The 18,576-nt window shown below is 36.4% G+C and overlaps 1 protein-coding gene and 1 long non-coding RNA gene across 2 annotated transcripts in view; one reads left to right on the top strand and one right to left on the bottom strand.

Moving 5' to 3' along the window:
• PRTG (protogenin) overlaps window positions 1–18,576 on the bottom strand; it is a 145,089-nt gene that overhangs the window by 63,275 nt on the left and 63,238 nt on the right. The window contains exons 3-9 of the mRNA XM_027553935.1: window positions 10,670–10,814; window positions 9,285–9,424; window positions 7,669–7,806; window positions 7,253–7,411; window positions 6,473–6,632; window positions 5,439–5,686; window positions 3,082–3,246 (exon numbers count right to left, since the gene is read on the bottom strand). Coding sequence (XP_027409736.1) covers window positions 3,082–3,246; window positions 5,439–5,686; window positions 6,473–6,632; window positions 7,253–7,411; window positions 7,669–7,806; window positions 9,285–9,424; window positions 10,670–10,814 — 1,155 coding nt within the window. The remainder of the gene's footprint in view (window positions 1–3,081; window positions 3,247–5,438; window positions 5,687–6,472; window positions 6,633–7,252; window positions 7,412–7,668; window positions 7,807–9,284; window positions 9,425–10,669; window positions 10,815–18,576) is intronic.
• LOC113900297 overlaps window positions 1–18,576 on the top strand; it is a 78,568-nt gene that overhangs the window by 52,782 nt on the left and 7,210 nt on the right. The gene's annotated exons all lie outside the window — the stretch shown is intronic.

The following is an 18,576-nucleotide window of genomic DNA, read 5'->3' as shown; positions in this document are numbered from 1 at the left end:
ATGAAAACAATAGTTTCTTCTACAGGCTTTCCTACCTCAAGTGATGGAAACTATTTGTCCAACCGCAAAAGATGAAAACCCTGGTGTCACTCTTGACTCCTCCACACACTCCCCACATTCAATCCCGTGGCTCTATGACTTACATGGCCACCCCCATGGTCCCTGCACCATCACCCTCAGCCTGTATTGTCCCAATAGCCTCCTAACAGATCTCCCTGCCTTTGTCCTCATCTCTACCATTTAGTCTCAACACATTTGCTATTAAATTCCAGGTCAGATCTTGTCATTATTCTCCTCAAAATAGCTCCCATTTTACTCACAGGAAAAGCTAAAGTCCTCATTGAAGCTTCACACGAAACCCTATCCACTGATACTTGTATGGTTGGCTCCTCATTCTATGCCTCATCTCCTACTACTTTCTGCTTGTTCCCTCCACTGTAGCCATGCTTGTGCTTCAGGCCCTTAGCAATTTCTGTTTCCTCTCCTAGAATGCACATCTTTCAGTCATTTGCTTAGCCAGTCCCCATTTTCATTTCCTTTGTGTGTGTGTTAGTCGCTCAGTCGTGTCCGACTCTTTGCGACCCCATGGACTGTAGTCCATCAGGCTCCTCTGTTCTTGGAATTCTCCAGGCAAGGATACTGGAGTGGGTAGCCATTCCCTTCTTCAGAGGATCGAACCCAGTTCTCCTGCTTTGCAGGCAGATTCTTTACCATTTGAGCCACCAGGGAAGCCCCTTCATTTCCTTTAGGTCTTCAAATGTAACCCATGACAAGAGGTATCTCTGTCTGAAGACTTACTCCCCTTTCCTGCTTTCTTCCTTCTTCTCAACACTTACTACTATCTAACTTAGTATATATCACTGGGTGTTCATCTTATTTATTGTTCCTCTCCCTCTTCTCCCACAGTAGAAAGTAATAGTTTCTTCTTCCACAAGTTATAGGCCAATTTTTCATCTCTTTCATTCACTACTGAATACTGAATAACACATAGCAGGTACTCAATAAATATTTGTTGAATTAATGAAATAATAGGTAGAAAAGGGAAAACTAAGCATTTCTGAGTCCTTTACATGAACTCATGAATTCTCACAAAAACCCAGTGAAGAGAGCGTCCCTATTATTTATACTTTATAGCTAAGAAAACTGAGGTAGAGAGGTGAAATCACTTATCCAAGGTCACACAGCTTGGAAGTAAGGAAGTAGATCTAGAGCCTACATTCTCACGCCTATACTTTACTACTCTTATATAACAATGGTTCTTCTATCATAGGGCTAGGTCGGGATTAAATGAGCCACTGGAAGAAAGGTTTTTAGAACAGGCAGTGGTAAACATTTCACAAATATTAGCTGTGTCTGCTGTGTACCCTAGGAGACCCACACAGAGTAGAATGGCAACCCACTCCAGTATCTTGCCTGAAGCCTGACAAGCACAGGCTGAGGAAATGGGGGCAGGATACTGATGTGGAAACTGAAAAAGCAGTGTCAGAAGTCTGTATGTTATCCAGAAAACAAAATGAAATTTAATTAAACAAAAAAGTTGCAAAATAAGGAAAGGTTTAAAGGAGAAAACTTTGAGATCATAACTGAACTGGAACTGGCAAGTTTAACCAGTGGCTTGCTATGCTTTAGACACATTTTCTTCTATGGGGCAATACCTCATATACCTCATAAACCCAAAGCAACAGCAGCAGCAAACACCAGCCTGTGTTTCACTTTAGTTATACATGTCAGAGGCTGTTAAACATAATGAGATAACTAGAGAGGTAGGTCATGGTTCACCCTAAAACGGAATAAACTCAAATGTGGAATTCAGCGTCCAGATCAGTGATAATTTTTCCTCTAGTAAAAGTCTGAATTTATAAATAAACAGTTACACAAGTGGCATTACACAAATATAAGAGATGTAGGACTAAATGGATGAAGAGAAAGATTTGAGAATCATTTATATTAAAATGCTTTGAAAACTCAAGGAGGACCATTTCTTGAGGATGGATGAGAAAACATTTGTAAAGGGGGAACAGTGTAATTAAGTATATTTTAAATAATCCCCCTTTCACACTGTAGAGTACAAAAAATGGGCTATGGAGAGGCCCTGAAGAGCAAGATGAAGAGTCAGAGGAGGAGAATCAGTTCTATCAGGACTATTTTAACAGACAGAATTTCCCACCATTATAAGAATATATGGGCTTCCCCTGTGGTTCAGATGGTAAAGAATCAGCCTGTAATTCAGGAGATCTGGGTTTAATCCCTGGGTCGGGAAGATCCTCTGGAGAAGGAAATGGCAACCCACTCCAGTATTCTTGCCTGGAGAATTTCAGGGACAGAGAAGCCTGGCGGGCTACATACAGTCCATAGGATCACAAAGAGTTGGACATGACTGAACGATTAACATTTTCACTTTCATAAGAGTACATGGAGGCCCGCCCTCAAATGCACAGCAATTCAACTTCCAATAGGAGATAACAAACTGAACAAGTAATACTTTCCTCCTTAAGCAGAATAAACACAAATTTTTCTAAAAATAAGCTATCTGATTTTATAAGAATATTTTAATTGATAGTACTAAATTTTATAAACTTTCAGTTTCAGAAATTCAATTCCTCTGGCCTCCAGTCTTTACAGACACTCAATGTAATTGTCATTACATTTATTCCTGCCTAGAGAATCTCACATTTTGTTTCACTCAGTAAAGAAAATAAAAAATTCTGCAATGCATTTACAATTTAAACTAGGAACTTGAAGAAATACAATGACAATTTTGCTATTAAAATTTGCATTATGTGTCTGAATTTGTTCAATATTTATAGCTCATGAAATTTAAAATTATTACTAAATCAGATGACCAATTAAAAACTGTATGAATTATAAACAAAAGTGCTCTTTATCCTTATCATATCCTGTTACTGTCAAAAATTGAGGGTAAGATCTAAAACGGTAAATTAGCCTGCTAGTTATCACATCTGGTTTTTTTTTTTTTTAAACCAAAACCAGGATATTTTCTCTTAAAACACATATTCCTCTAAAGTTGTAAGAAACATATTAATGTTCATGCTTAGATATCTTAGAATCACGTTTTCTTACCATCCTCTAAAGTGTTCTGTATCACATGGTCGGACATCTGACTGGCCCCCATTGGCATATATGCCACAATGTAGAAAGTATAATTGCTGGCAGGTTCCAAGTCATCAATAATATAATGAGTGGTGTCGTTTCCAATGACTACTTGATACTCTTCATTATTTAAACCTAGATTAAATAATTGGTGTTTAAAAATTATGAATATTCAAAATTAAATTAACAAGATCATTACCATTTAACAAGACTACATACAGTCTTGTTATACACTGATCCTTGGATCTCTGTTATTTTTGTGACTCTGAAAAATGTGAATAGGAAGGTTTTTATTTTCTAAAAGTAACCATGTTTTGCTACAAGTTTTTAGCTTGAATTTTTCCTGAAGAAATCAAACCGAAAACAATCAATCTTCTCTAAACTTCATTTAACATCTAGTCAAAACCCATATCAGAGACAATGTACAGCAGTAACACAACAGAGTTTAATACTACAGAACACTGTAGTTCATAACAGTGTAAATCTTACTTGCTTAAATCACGGTTTCTTTTTTCTTTTAAACATAAATGGAGAGACAGTAGGGAACGTAATGGCTCGACTCTTTATAAAAATAAACCAAACCAAAAGTTGTCCTGCAAAAGGTCTCATTTTGCCCCTAGAGATTCTATTAAATTTGACTGACACAAGTTGTTCTTTTATTTATACTAAAAGCAAAAGAACTGGGAGGCACAGAATGTGCTTCAAAACGTTTTGTTCCACTATGAGGTACCCACCCCCCCACGCCCAAAGAGGAAAAATACTCTCAGCAATTCTTAATAAAATATGCATGGCAAGATATAGAAGAGGATTTGTCTTTGTGGGATTTAATTCCTACAGAGCAAACCTGTAAAGTGGAACAAGAGCGCTGGCAGCTACTGTGTTTTGTGAACAATTCACAGTAAATGCATGTCAACTTAATCAAAACTCTCTAAGGACAGAGCCCCTTCTCTCCACACTGGATTTATAAACAAAACAGAAGGCAAATTCCACTATTAAGTTTTCCCACATTTCTGAATTAACTTGATAGCATTTTAATTAGACAAGATTACAGGCATTTCACAACAGACTAGCTAATGGCTCGTTAATTAGGAACGGCATAGTATGATTTCTGACCTACCAAACAAGGTCCTTGAGTTCAAATTAAAAAGCCTTGTGCTGCCTATGAATAGACCACTGAGCTGCATGTGGAGGCTCTAATGAAACAGCCATAATAGCGAACAAGAGTGGTCTCCACCAAAGCCAGCATTCCTTTTACCTTCTTAAATCACTAAAAAGGGTATTAACATACTCCAACATGCTTAGTTATCAGATTTTCATTCTTCTTGCTACTATGACCTCTGATTTAAATTCAAAATACTACTTCAAAATACAAAAAACAAACAACAACAAACCACCTGTTTCTACAGACAATTTTATTAGAGCACTATTCTTTGAAATTTGTTTGGAATGTCTACTGCATAAAAAGCAGACTTTGTGTAAACAACTAAAATTTGTAAACCTCTGCTATGGTTTCCACAAGAAATCAATAGTGAAATCTCTAGGATTTACAACTAGTTTTTCCATTTCCTCTACATTTTTTTGCTAAAAGAAAATATGAGGATAAAAAGGATTCCAGATATGGAACTGAATAAAAATTTTAAGACAGATTTGATTTCTATTTTTATATAATAAATGAGATATCAATAAAGAGTATCCTGCTCAATTTTTAAAGAGTTCTATGAGATTTCAGAAAACATTCAAAATATACAAAATCATATTATGGGGAATTTGAAAATGTTTACTTTCCCCCTTGAAAATAACATGCTGCAGTGACTAGAGTTCACCTTATTTTATTAAGTATTTACACCATTGTTCCTATGTGATTGCATACTTAAATTGGTATACTAAGTCTTAAGCAATTGATACCTTGGCTGAAATGAAATTCATAAAGTACACCACTCTAACTTTTGAGCAGGCAAAGATGGTACTTATTTCTAAACAGAAAAATCTTAAACTATCCTTAAACACGTAAAGAATCCACTCCAATATTCTTGCCTGGAGAATCCCATTAACAGAGAAGCCTGGCAGGCTATACAGTCCAGAGGGTTGCAAAGAGTCAAACGGGACTGAAGGGACTGAGCAGGCATGCATACACATAAGGTATACAATAATACAAAATTTAGCAAAAAACTGATACACAGATCATATAGTAATTATTTTTATTAAAAGAGGTAAATGCCACAGAACTTCAAAAATATTTTGTGGATTATGTAAAACATCATTTATATTGAAAACAAAGCCGTGACAGTAAGTAGCACTTAAAAATAAACACTTCTCAAATTGCTTACCTTCTGCTTTCATGTAGTGTACAGAATAAGCGATGACTTTGTCTGAATTGTAAAGTGGCCTCTCCCAAGCTAAAAGGATGGCTGAACTCGACATGGTTTCAGCATGCACATTATAGGGAGCACTGGGTCTGTCTTCTGACATTACTACAGTCAGTCTGGCTCTAGATAAAATTGATCCTTGGCTGTTCTCAGCCATGCACTGATAAATAGCATCATCTTCAGGAATAATCTGGTTAATTACCAATTTACTGAAGGAAGAAAAAAATTATTTCAATGAAACGTCTAAGGATGACATAAAAATAAAATTATGCTAAGTGCACTCTAAACTTTAAATAACAAGTTACTAAGAGCAACCTGTGTAACCAGCCCTACTAAAGAAAAACCTATATTAATTGTTTAAAATTACTCTTGTTTTTTGAGTCTATATAAGTAAGTATGTGTGATATCCAAATCCTTTTGTCTTGAGGTGACAGCTTGATCCCTTTTTTAAATTTGGCTTTTATTAAGGAAGTATATTAACATTAATCATTAATAGCATCTAATTTCTATAATGTTGCAATGTTACATAAATTCAGGTCAATAAAAATGTTCAGAAGTTTTGTTCAACATATGAGAACGGTACAAGAAGAGTCCTATTTACACTAATAAAAATGAATTCTTAAAATCATTAAGTTTGAACTGTGGAGGAATGCTTAGAGACTTAACTATTTCCTTCTAAATTCTTCACTTTATGGAGCAAGGAACTAAGACTCCAAAGGGTTTACATGCTGCTAAAAATTTAGCTGGTGGCTTACCAGTACCAGAAGCCAGGTCTGGAGAACCATTCCAACTTTTATTATAATCTACCATGATCCACATATAAAATACAAATGGATTCTGGCATGCTGATATTACAGTCTTAAGTTAATTTCTTATTGTTACTTCAGTTTAAAATACCAATTTAGGTATTTGATGTTATAATTATAACCATTTCACATAAGAATTACTAAATCATTATGTTTTATCTAAAACAGTAGCAAAGTGACTTAGCCCACCTGTTGTACATTTTAATTCTACCATTTGAATGTATCTTCCTTCCATTTTTCAACCATGACATTTTGGGTGAGGGTATTCCTTCTGCCTGACATACAAATCGAGCAGTACCAGCTCGAGGCCTCGTTAAACTTTCTGGCCATTCAACAAATGAAGGAGGAGCTATTTAAAAAAAAAAAAAGAAAATATTTTTGTGGTACAAACACAAATCAGACAGTCAAGGAAGAGAACAGCAAATGATACAAGTCCCATCCCTGAAAATATCTGACATTCTAAGCTTCCTGCCTGCACTCTACATCTATTAAAATCTCTCTCTCTCTGGATGCCTTTCCTCTGCATTGCTCAGTTAGATGTCCACTTCCCACAGGCTTTCCCCATTGACACCAAACATACAAACACACTAAAAATATGTGTGCCATGATCCTAACTTAACTAAGCCCAACATACAGCCCTTGTGAATGCACATAGACAATAAATTAAAATTGTAGACTGGTCAATGTGTTTATGAATTTGTAGGTGGGTGAGAAAATAAAAGGGAAGCTTAACTAAGAAGGACCATGATGTTATAAAAGCAAACATGATGAATACTTCAGAGTGATCCTAGCCATATTTTAACACAAGGCTTTGATTTCCTCCTAAAATTCATTACTGGATTATAATATTTCATATCAACTTTCACATAAATGCTACAGAATTAAAGAAAAGTGGAAATAAGCTCTGAGGTAAAACAGCAAGTGTTAAAATGTAAGATTCTCCTAATTGCAGAAAGAAAGGAAACATACCCAATACAGTTAAAGTTGCCGTGGCAACTGTAAAGTTGCGTGTGCCTGGGGTAGTGGCCCGACAAACATACACTCCAGCATGTTGCAGCCTGATGTCAGATATCATGAGGTTACCGTTTCCAAGTACCCGAGTATTAAAGACATCAATGGACTTGTGATCTATTTCAAAGAGAATACTTGAGTTAAAACAATGTAATATACGATCTAAAATTTGACAGAAGATCACTATCCAAACAATCATTATCACAAAAGGTCTAAAATTTTCTATACTAAAACCTTTCATCTACACTCTGTAACTGCAGAAAGTTAAAAGCCATGTAACTGCCAAACATGCGTGTTGTATATAAACACGTTATCAATTTCACTAGTATGAACAAAGTTGAAGGAAAGTATTTTTTTTTCCTCAGAAGACTTACCAAGACGGCTCCAAGAAATGATTGGTTTGGGATTTCCCGTGGCCACACATTCTAAAACAACAGTCTGATGAAGGGATGTTGTTATGTTTTGTGGACCTGCTACAATGGTCGGTGTGTGGAAGGACTTAGACTCCTTACCTTTAAGAGGGAAAAGGCAGGAAATGCGAAAATACTATAAATAAGATATAATAAATGAATTAAAATATCTATTCTGAAGTCACTTTTTTCCTTTTCTAAAACAACTTAATTGAGATATAACTCACCCGTTTGAAGCACAATTCAACTGCGTTTAGTACTTTTGGAGTTGTACAATTATTACCATAACCAATTTTAAAGCATTTTCATTACCCCAAAAACAAATTCCACTCTATCAATAGTCACTCTCAAAGCTCCCCATAGGCTGATAATCACTGATCTACTTTCTGCCTCTGGGTTTGCCTATTCCAGATATTTAATAAAAAAGGAATCACATCTTACATGGTCTTTTGGAACTGGCTTCTTTTCATTTAAACATTAGTTTAAGGTTCATTTAAGTTGTACCATGTACCACTACTTCATTTCTTTTTATTGAATAATAATAATAGATTAAATACTTAATTAAATGGATAAGATACATTTTATTTATTCATTCATCGGTTGATGGACACTTAGGTTGTTTCCGTAGAGATTCAAACATTGACTTAATACTTTCACAATCTTGTTGGGAATTAATGTGACAGTGTGGGGAATGAAGAAGTGAGAGAGTGCTTTTGTCTTTATGCTTCATACCAAGAAGCTAATAGATACCACCTCAAATTAAAATATGGCATTAAAAATTTAATTTCAGTTTCGATGTTTCTTAAAAAATTTTTTTAATCTTAAAGGATCTTTTAGGAAGTAATATCTCTTGTGAAGAGTAAACATTCATTTGAAGTTCAACAGTGTCTTTAGGACAGGTTTTTTCCCCACAACATTCAAGTAAATTTAATTATTTAAAAATAAAAAACTAGCATCTGTAATTCCATTTTAATAAAACACATTTCTTCATATTCATCTCTCTAGCTAGTTTCCCTTCTAACTATATTCATGTATGGCAAAATACATGAAATTATATACACTCAATGTTAACAATGATCACCTCTGGATATGGACTAGGGACATTTTAAAACATATCTTTGTACTTTTCAAGTTGTTTAATGTAAAAAAATGTATTTTACTTTCATAGACATTACTCTTTATAATAAAGCATGCATCATTTCTACAAAGGATAATTTTTCCTAAAACAACAGACAGAAAAACCCAAACTGGAAACAAATACATTTTTATTGACAATGGAAAAATTTGGTAGAACTAGATGATTATTATTCTTTTTTAAGTCTTTCTGCATTTTATATTTTAAAAACAAAAGTATTTATAAAACAAAAATTCAGTCTTTCTTAAAGATGTTGATATTAACGTATAAAGCAAGTTAGAGGAAGAAGGTTGCTTAAATATATAAAAATGATCATTTTCCAACTAGATTACAATAAAATTTAAGTGAAATTAAAGTACTACTTTAGAGCATACTATTATAACCAGAGAAGGAAAATTAAAACCTGGGCCAATTAAAGCTTGAAAAATAAACTTCTATGTGGTACCTGGAATCACTGTGAGAGAGGCCTCCATACTTTTACGTCTGTGGGCTATAGTAGCAGCAACACAACGGTAATTTCCAGCATCCCTCTGGTCAACATCATATATCTGCAGTACTCCTGTTGGCAGGGCAGTTATCCTGTCACTAGAAGAAACGTGATTAAACTCTTTGTAGTAGATTTTACATTCTATTTTAACATTTATCCTATGGTAAGAACTAATATAGTCAATCTTTTAAAAATGCCAGATGCAATACTTTCAAGACTAAAAATACTAGCTTGATTCAGTTGTTTTCATTTGGGCTATAACTCTGTAAAACACAAGTAATTATGCTGTATGTGACTTGTGAAATCTATTGGTGTAATTTTACACAGAATCTCACTTGACATGAAAACTTACATTTAGAGCTCAGTATGATTAGTACTTTTAGTACTTAGTACATTTAGAACTTACAATCTAGAGCTTAGTATGATTTTTTTCCCAAATTCCTGACTTTTTGCCTGTTAGTATCTAGGTATTTGTCAAGATTTATCTGAATGTAAAATTTTTTTAAAGCTCTTCCTTGAATAAGTTTGTCCATCTTAGTGCTCTTTACCATTTCAGCAAGCAATTTGAGCCTGCTAAGGAATATTGCTACTCATTAGGACAGGAACCAAACTTTTGAAGTTGCTGCCAAGTTCCTGACCCCTAAACTCTGACCACCTCAGAGGACTAGGTATATGCATGCATGCAGGCACGTGACTGTGTGTGTGTGTGTGTGTGTGTGTGTGTGTGGTGTGTGGTGTAGAGGGGGCTGCTAAGCAATTGGCAAAGATGGAAGTGGGCAACCATTATTGTATATATGGGAAACCCTTAAACCTTTAAAACAGCACTGCTATTCTCAGTAGTCAAAGTGTAATTTAGTTTCCTAAATTCTTGGGCTGCAATCCAGGTGCCCAGGGGGTCCCATGGTTAGAAAAGATGTTTGAGGAAAAGAACAAAGCACTAAGAGAATCTGAATTCTGATCTGAACCAAGAGGCCAGGAACTATGCCCCATGTACCAGAGACTGATAATCTAATTCTTTGCCTATGTTTGAGATGTCTTAAAGCGTCTGCCTACAATGCGGGAGACCTGGGTTCGATCCCTGGGTCGGGAAGATCCCCTGGAGAAGGAAATGGCAACCCACTCCAGTACTCTTGCCTGGAGAATCCCATGGATGGAGGAGCCTGGTAGGCTACTGTCCATGGGGTCGCAAAGAGTCAGACACGACTCAGCGACTTCACTTTAAGAAATTAGTTATCGCTATCATAAACAAAAATCAGTTTCACCGTGATCTTTCTCCATATACAGTTTTATGATGAAATCTTTGGTCCTTCTGTATCATCTTCAAAGACAAAAGCTGCATTTACCTGTCCATAGTTACAGATAGAGTTGTCCGATTTAATTCCCATGTTATGGCAGCAGGAGGGTTTGATGAAATCTTGCATGCAAATCTAGCAACTCCACCTTCTCGGACCTCAATAGAAATTGGCTGAACTTCAAATGCAGAAATAGCTATAAGATAAAGTTTTTCATATTCAGAATAAGTATATGCACTATTATATAATGCTTGGAAATAAAATTATGCTAGGTATTACTTATCAAACTTGAACTTCTGCTCAAACATAAGGCCAACTCAACGTAACAAGCACAGAGAGAAATTAAAAGATAATTTTAGAAAAACCACTGGGCAGTTACCCTACTAAAGGACTTTAGTCTTTCCCAAAATGAAATTCTCAAGAATCTTAGATTTCAGAAAAAAATGAACATAACTGAAACAAAAAACAGCAATTATTAATGGTAGATAATGATACATTAAGCTGTGCAGTAAAAATCTCAAATACTAGTGTATTTCAGAGGACAGGGAAATCAGTAAAGACAAACTAGTCAGGTAAAAACCTTTCACAAGGATTGTTTTTTAAAATTAATTATTATTATTGGCTGTATTGGGTCTTTGTTGCTTTTGTGCAGGCTTTTCTCTAGTTGTGGCGAGTAGGGACTACTTTTTGCTGCAGTGCGTAGGCTTCTCATTGCGATGGCTTCTCTAGTTGCAGAGTACAGGCTCTAGGGTGCGTGGGCTTCAGTAATTAATTGCAGCAAATGGGCTCAGTAGTTGCAGCTTTTGGGCTCTACAGCACAGGCTCAACAGCTGTGATGCATGGGCTTAGTTGCTCTGTGGCACATGGGATATTCCCTGACCAGGGATCAAACTTGTGTCTCCAACATGGCAGAAGGATTATTATCCACTGTTTCATCACGGAAGTCCCAACAGGGGCTGGTTTTAAACTGAGATTTGAAGAACCCATTGGGTTTAGATGGAAGGAGAAAAATAAGACATTTCAGATGAAAGGAGTAATACGAAGGCAAGCACAGAAGTAAGAAATGTACAGCCTGTGTTCACAGGATTGTGAGGCAACAGCCAGGGTTAACTACTGTAGAATAAATCAGATTAAATGTTCATGGCAGAGTGGAAGGAGAGTAGAGATAAAACAGGTTTGTACCACGGTACAAAATAAGGCATCACTGAAAAGCTTTAAGCAAAGGAGTATCATGGTAAGAGTAGTGTGTGGGAAAATTAATCAGGTACTGTTAGGATGGATTGAAGAAAAAGAGCCTTAAGTCAAAAGACCAACAGGCTGTTTAAATAAAAATGACAAAACCGGGTGGCGGCAGTGAGAACAGAGAGATTCTGCAGATATTGTAATGAAAACAGACTTGGTTTTTATTGGACACAGATATGTCATTCCATGTTTGGAATAAAATGAGGTTGGTATTGATGGAGCAGAATGAGAGTGGAAAAAGTGAAGACAAATGATGTGCCTAAAAAATAAACGCACACAGATTCAAGAGACTATTTTTAGACTTAAGTCTTCAAATGTTGATATTTTCTAGAGATAATTCTTCTTTACTCTTGTAGACAAGCCTCCAAGTTTTACATTTTGATGGAGCCCAGACTCCAGGTAATAGTGTAGCTTGCCTTTCCTCTACTAAGTCTTCCAGGATATAAAGAAAGGGCCACAATAATAGTCTTACTCTCCATCCTCAAACCCCAGTTCAAAAAATAAATATGCATATATACAATTTTCAACAAAATGAGAAATTATGAAGAAATATAGAAGTAATAAGGGCTGGATGACTTATGCCTCATTGCACTGGGAAGTGTGAGAGGTTACAGAAGACTAACGAATTCTGCCTTGGACGTGACTTCATTAATCTGTAAATGGATCATGGGCCTTTAGAGGTACAGAACAAAGTCAGTGAGTAATAACGAAAATACTCTTAGGAATATCTCCTTCCAAAAAGGATGGAGTTGGGGTAAATTAATATTTTGTGTATGTAACAAAAAATACTTACTACTTCAAAACAGCAGTTTCAAACTGCTGTTGTCAATAGACTCAGAAGGTTAAAAGCATTTTTACGATAATCATCCTTTGCCTTTTTCACCTTCATTTCTCTTGAGTATACAGTACTTCCAGAAGCTACTTGATGCGTGATATAAAGCAACAAATCTAATTCACTGTGAGAATCCAACTGTCTTCTACTAAGCTAATTTAAAAGATTTGGACAAATGTAAAAAAAAGTGTCACTCATCTTACTAAAATTTTTTGGAAAACAGTTATTTTTCATTAAATGTGCTATGTTAATATGTAATTGATCTGTGTTTTCATTTCAAAATTAATATTTTTAAAATTTCTCAGTTTTAATTTCTAATAATAAAGTATTATTAAATATAACCTACCTAAACAAAAGCTCTTTGGAGTCCTCAAGATTTAAGCATATAAAGAGTGAGACTAAAATGTTTAAGGATCACAATTCAAGAACACTGGACTCTCTCTGTGATTCAGGTCCTTATCACCAACTGCCTGGAAGTCTTAAAGGAGTGTCTTTAGGTGAGATCTGTCCTGATATCAGAGTTACCTTCGAGAGTGATGGTCATAAAAAACAAATTTGATTTGTGTTACTGATGAATTATTTAGTCCCTATAAAACTCTATCACTTTGCATTCAACCACTTGAAATTATGTCTCACAGACACTGAACTATTTATGATTCTCTGAATATACTGTATTTCACATCTCTGAACAATATACACGCTTTCCTTCTCTTTCAAATATTGTAGATCCCTTTGTCCACCTGATGAAATCCTGTTATCATTTAAAACCTAGTTCTCTTGTCTTACCCTTTGGGAAGCTGTTCCTGATTTTTTTCTTCTATAAGACTCCTGTAGAATGAAGACCTTTATTGCTACTTTTATCCCACAGTATTATAGTCACATATTCACAAGACTGTCTCCCATTCCACATTCTGAGCTCAATAAGGACAAGTAGTGGGTCATAACTTTGCAGGATCCCTTAAGCCAGTGAATGGTACAGACTTGGCACTAAAACAATACCTGTTGAATTAAACTGAAAATTTTAAAATGTTCTCTAATTCTACCCCAAGGCAGATGGGTCATGGTGGAGAGTTTTGACAAAACGTGGTTCACTGGAGAAGGGAATGGCAAACCACTTCAGTATTGTTGCCTTGAGAACCCTATGAACAGTATAAAAAGGCCAAAAGATATGACACTGAAAGATGAACTCCCCCACTCAGTAAGTGCCCAATAGGCTACTAGAGAAGAGTGGAGAAATAACTCCAGAAAGAATGAAGAGATGGAGCCAAAGCAAAAACAATGCCTAGTTGTGGATACGATGGGGGTTGGAAGTAAAGTCCAATGCTGTAAAGAACAGTATTGTGTAGGAACCTGGAATGTGAGGTCCATGAATCAAGGTAAATTGGAAGTGGTCAAACAAAAGGGGGCAAGAGTGAACGTTGACATTCTAGGAATCAGTGAACTAAAATGGACTGGAATGGGTGAATGTAACTCAAATGACCATTATATGTACTACTGTGGGCAAGAATCCCTTAGAAAAAATGGAGTAGCCATCATAGTCAACAAAAGAGTCTGAAATGCAATACTTTGGGGCAATCTCAAAAATGACATAATGATCTCGGTTTATTTCCAAGGCAAACAATTCAATATCACAGTAATCCAAGTCTATACCAAACCACTAAGGCCGAAGAAGCTGAAGTTGAATGGTTCTATGATGACCTAGAAAATCTTCCAGAACTAACACCAAACAAAAGATGTCCTTTCCATTATAGGGGACTGGAATGCAAAAGTAGGAAGTCAAGAGATACCTGGAGTAACAGGCAAGTTTGGCCTTAAGAGTACAAAATAAAGTAGGCCTAAGGCTAACAGTTTTGCCAAGAGAACACACTGGTCATAGCAAACACCCTCTTCCAACAACACAAGAGATGACTCTACACATGGCCAATAGTGATATCAGATTGATTATGTTCTTTGCAGCTGAAGATGGAGAAGCTCTATACCACCAGCAAAAACAAGACTGGGAGCTGATTGTGGCTCAGATCATGAACTCCTTATTGCAAAATTTAGATTAAATTGAAGAAAGTAGGGAAAACCACTAGACCATCCAAGCATGACCTAATCAAATCCCTTATGATTATACAGTGGAAGTGACAAATAGATTCAAGGGATTAGATCTGATGGAGGGAGTGCCTGAAGAACTATAGACAGAGGTTCGTAACATTGTACAGGAGGCAGTGATCAAGACCATCCCCAAGAAAAACAAAGGCAAAATGGTTGTGTGAGGAAGCCTTACAAGCAGCTGAGAAAGAGAGAGGCTAAAGGCAAAGGAGAAAAGGAAAAATATACCCATCTGAATGAAGAGTTCTGAAGAACAGCAAGGAGAGATAAGAAAGCCTTTATTAGCAATCAGTGCAAAAAAAAAAAAAAGAGGAAAAAAACAGAATGGGAAAGACTAAAGATCTCTTCAAGAAACTACAGATACCAAGGGAACATTCCATGCAAAGATGCGCACAATAAACAACAGAAACAGTATGGACCTAACAGAAGCAAAAGATATTAACAAAAGGTGGCAAGAATACATAGAAGAATTATACAAAAAAGATCTTAAGACCCAGATAACCACAATGGTATGAATACTCACCTAGAGTCATATATCCTAGAATGTGAAGACAAGTGGGCCTTACAAAGCATCACTACAAACAAAGCTAGTGAAGGTGATGGAATTCCAGTTGAGATATTTCAAATCCTAAAAGATGATGCTGTGAAAGTGCTCCATTCAATATGCCAGCAAATCTGGAAAACTCGGCAGTGGCCACAGGCCTGGAAAAGGTCAGTTTTCATTCCAATCCCAGAGAAAGGCAATGCCAAAGAATGCTCAAACTACAGCACAATTGCACTCGTCTCACATGCTAGCAAAGTAATGCTCAAAATTCTTCAAGCCAGGCTTCAACAGTACATAAATCATGAACTTCCAGATGTTCAAGTTGGATTTAGAAATGGCAGAGGAACCAGATCAAGTTACCAACATCCGCTGGATCACCAAAAAAGCAAGAGAGTTTCAGAAAAACATCTACTTCTGCTTTATTGATATGCCAAAGCCTTTGACTGTGTGGATCACAACAAACTGTGGAAAATTCTTTAAGAGATGGGAATACCAGACCACCTTACTTGACTCCTGAGAAATTTGTATGCAGGTCAAGAAGCAACAGTTAGAACCAGACATGGAACAACAGATTGGTTCCAAATAGGAAAAGGAGTACATCAAGGCTATGTACCGTCACCCTGCTTATTTAACTTATATGCAGAGTACATCATGAGAAACACTGGGCTGGATGAAGCACAAGCTGGAATCAAGACTGCTGGGAGAAATCAATAACCTCAGATATGCAGATGACACCACCCTTATGGCAGAAAGTGAACAGCCTTTTGATAAAAGTGAAAGAGGAGAGTGAAAAAATTGGCTTAAAACTCAACATTCAGAAAACTAAGATCATGCCATCTGGTCCCATCATTTCATGGGAAATAGATGGTAAACAATGAAAACAGTAAGAGACTTTATTTTCTTTGGATCCAAAATCACTGCAGATGGTGATTGCAGCCATGAAATTAAAAGACACTTGATCCTTGGAAGAAAAGCTATGACCAACCTAGACAGCATATTAAATAGCAGACATTACTTTACCAACAAAGGTCCATCTAGTCAAACCTATGGTTTTCTCAGTAGTCATTTATGGATGTGAGAGGTGGACAATAAAGAAAGCTGAGTGCCAAAGAATTGATGCTTTTGAACTGTGTGTGGTATTGGAGAAGACTCTTGAGAGTTCCTTGGACTGCAAGGAGATCCAACCAGTACATTCTTCTAAAGGCGATCAGTCCTGGGTGTTCATTGGAAGTACGGATGCTAAAGCTGAAACTCCAATACTTAGGGCATCTCATGCGAAGAGTTGACTCACTGGAAAAGACCCTGATGCTGGGATGGATTGGGGGCAGGAGGAGAAGGGGACGACAGAGGATGAGATGGCTGGATGGCATCACAGACTCAATGGACAGGAGTTTGAGTAAACTCCAGGAGTTGGTGATGGACAGGGAGGCCTGGCGTGCTGCAATTCATGGGGTCACAAAGATTCGGTCACGACTGAGCAACTGAACCGAATCTTTTCTAAATTCATTCATTCATTCATCAACACTTGTTTATTCTGTGCCTAGCATGTTCAACATGTCAAGGATCCAATGATAAACAAAACTAAGGCTCTACCCTCAGGGATTTTTGTCTAGCAATGGAGAAAGATTTAACTAAAATTACCATGCAGTTTACTTCAGTTCAGTCTCTCAGTCGGGTCCGACTCTTTGCAACCCCATGGACTGCAGCATGGCAGGCTTCCCTGTCCATCACCAACTCCTGGAGCATGCTCAAACTCCTGTCCATCAAGTCGGTGATGGCACCCAACCATCTCATTCTCTGTCATCCCCTTCCTCTGCCTTCAATTCTTTCCCAGCATGAGGGTCTTTTCTAATGAGTCAGTTCTTTGCATCAGATGGCCAATGTATTGGAGCTTCAACTTCAGCATCAGTCCTTCCAATGAATATTCAGGACTGATTTCCTTTAGGATGGACTGGTTGGATCGCCTTGCAGTCCAACGGACTCTGAAGAGTCTTCTCCAACACCACAGTTCAAAAGCATCAATTTTTCGGCACTTAGCCTTCTTTATGGTCCAACTCTCACATCCATATATGACTACTGGAAAAACCATAGCTTTGACTAGACGGACTTTTGTATATACACTATTCAAGTATATAGCAATTTTAAACTGTGATAAATATTACGAAGGAAAATTATGGAGTATTATGAAAGCATAGGACAGAGGATATCTTGCTATGAATACACTAGTTTTGCTTCCAGAATGTTATACAATAAAATAAATTTTAAAGCCCTAACAAAGGTAGAGATATTCTAAGATTTAATTTTTTTCTTTTTTCCTACTAAGCCAGACTATGTAGTTTTCACATAAAGGTATATATAAAGTGTAGAGAAATAGAAATAATTTTCTCATTTTTAATGTGATAGACAAATTATTTAAAGAGCATAAAATCCCCTACTTCAATGATGAAATACTAAGGGCTAGATTACAAGAGGATCTCTATAAATTATGTACTTTTATTTTTTCCTACAAAATTATATAATTTTTAAAAAGTAATTATATTTAAAAATAAACTTTGTATGTGTGACTCCAACAGTAAAGAAATTGCCTGCACTGTGAGAGAGCTGAGTTCAACCCCTGGGTCAGGAAGATTCCCTGGATGAGGAAATGGCAACCCACTCCTGTATTCTTGCCTGGAGAACTCCATGGACAGAGGAGCCTGGTGCGCTATAGTCCATGGAGTCACAAAGAGTCAGACATGACTAAGTTTTATGCTGAATGGATTGAAAGAGGAATTTGCATAAATTTTCTACCACTGCTCCACTGACTTATAAAATCGTTCATCCTGGAACTTCCATTGAAGCCCAGTGGTTAAAACTCTGAGCTTCTCCTGCAGGGGGGTAAACTTTCAATTCCTGGTCAGGAAACTAAGATTCTGCATGACATGCAGTGCAGCCAAAAGAAAGATCCCTCATTCTTAATTTTTATTTGCCTTTTTAGTACTTTGACCTTATCATTCTTTGGGTAGCTATCATCTATATGGATGTTTGATTCCCTCCCTAGTCAGTGCCTTCAATGTGAAAAACAATAAGAAAAAGAACATCTGAATAAAAATTACTTTTCAACAAAAAGATAAATTACATGAAAATTTGAATCAAAACTTAGAAACTTCAGAAAAGCATGCACAAATATCATATATCATGATAGTCAAACTTTCTCAGCAAATATTTTTCTATTTTAACTTTTTAACTGTGGTATTAAACTGA

The sequence above is a fragment of the Bos indicus x Bos taurus genome, chromosome 10 (assembly GCF_003369695.1).
Source record: "Bos indicus x Bos taurus breed Angus x Brahman F1 hybrid chromosome 10, Bos_hybrid_MaternalHap_v2.0, whole genome shotgun sequence".
Classification (NCBI taxonomy): domain Eukaryota; kingdom Metazoa; phylum Chordata; class Mammalia; order Artiodactyla; family Bovidae; genus Bos; species Bos indicus x Bos taurus.
This window is presented reverse-complemented; position numbering and strand designations above follow the sequence as displayed.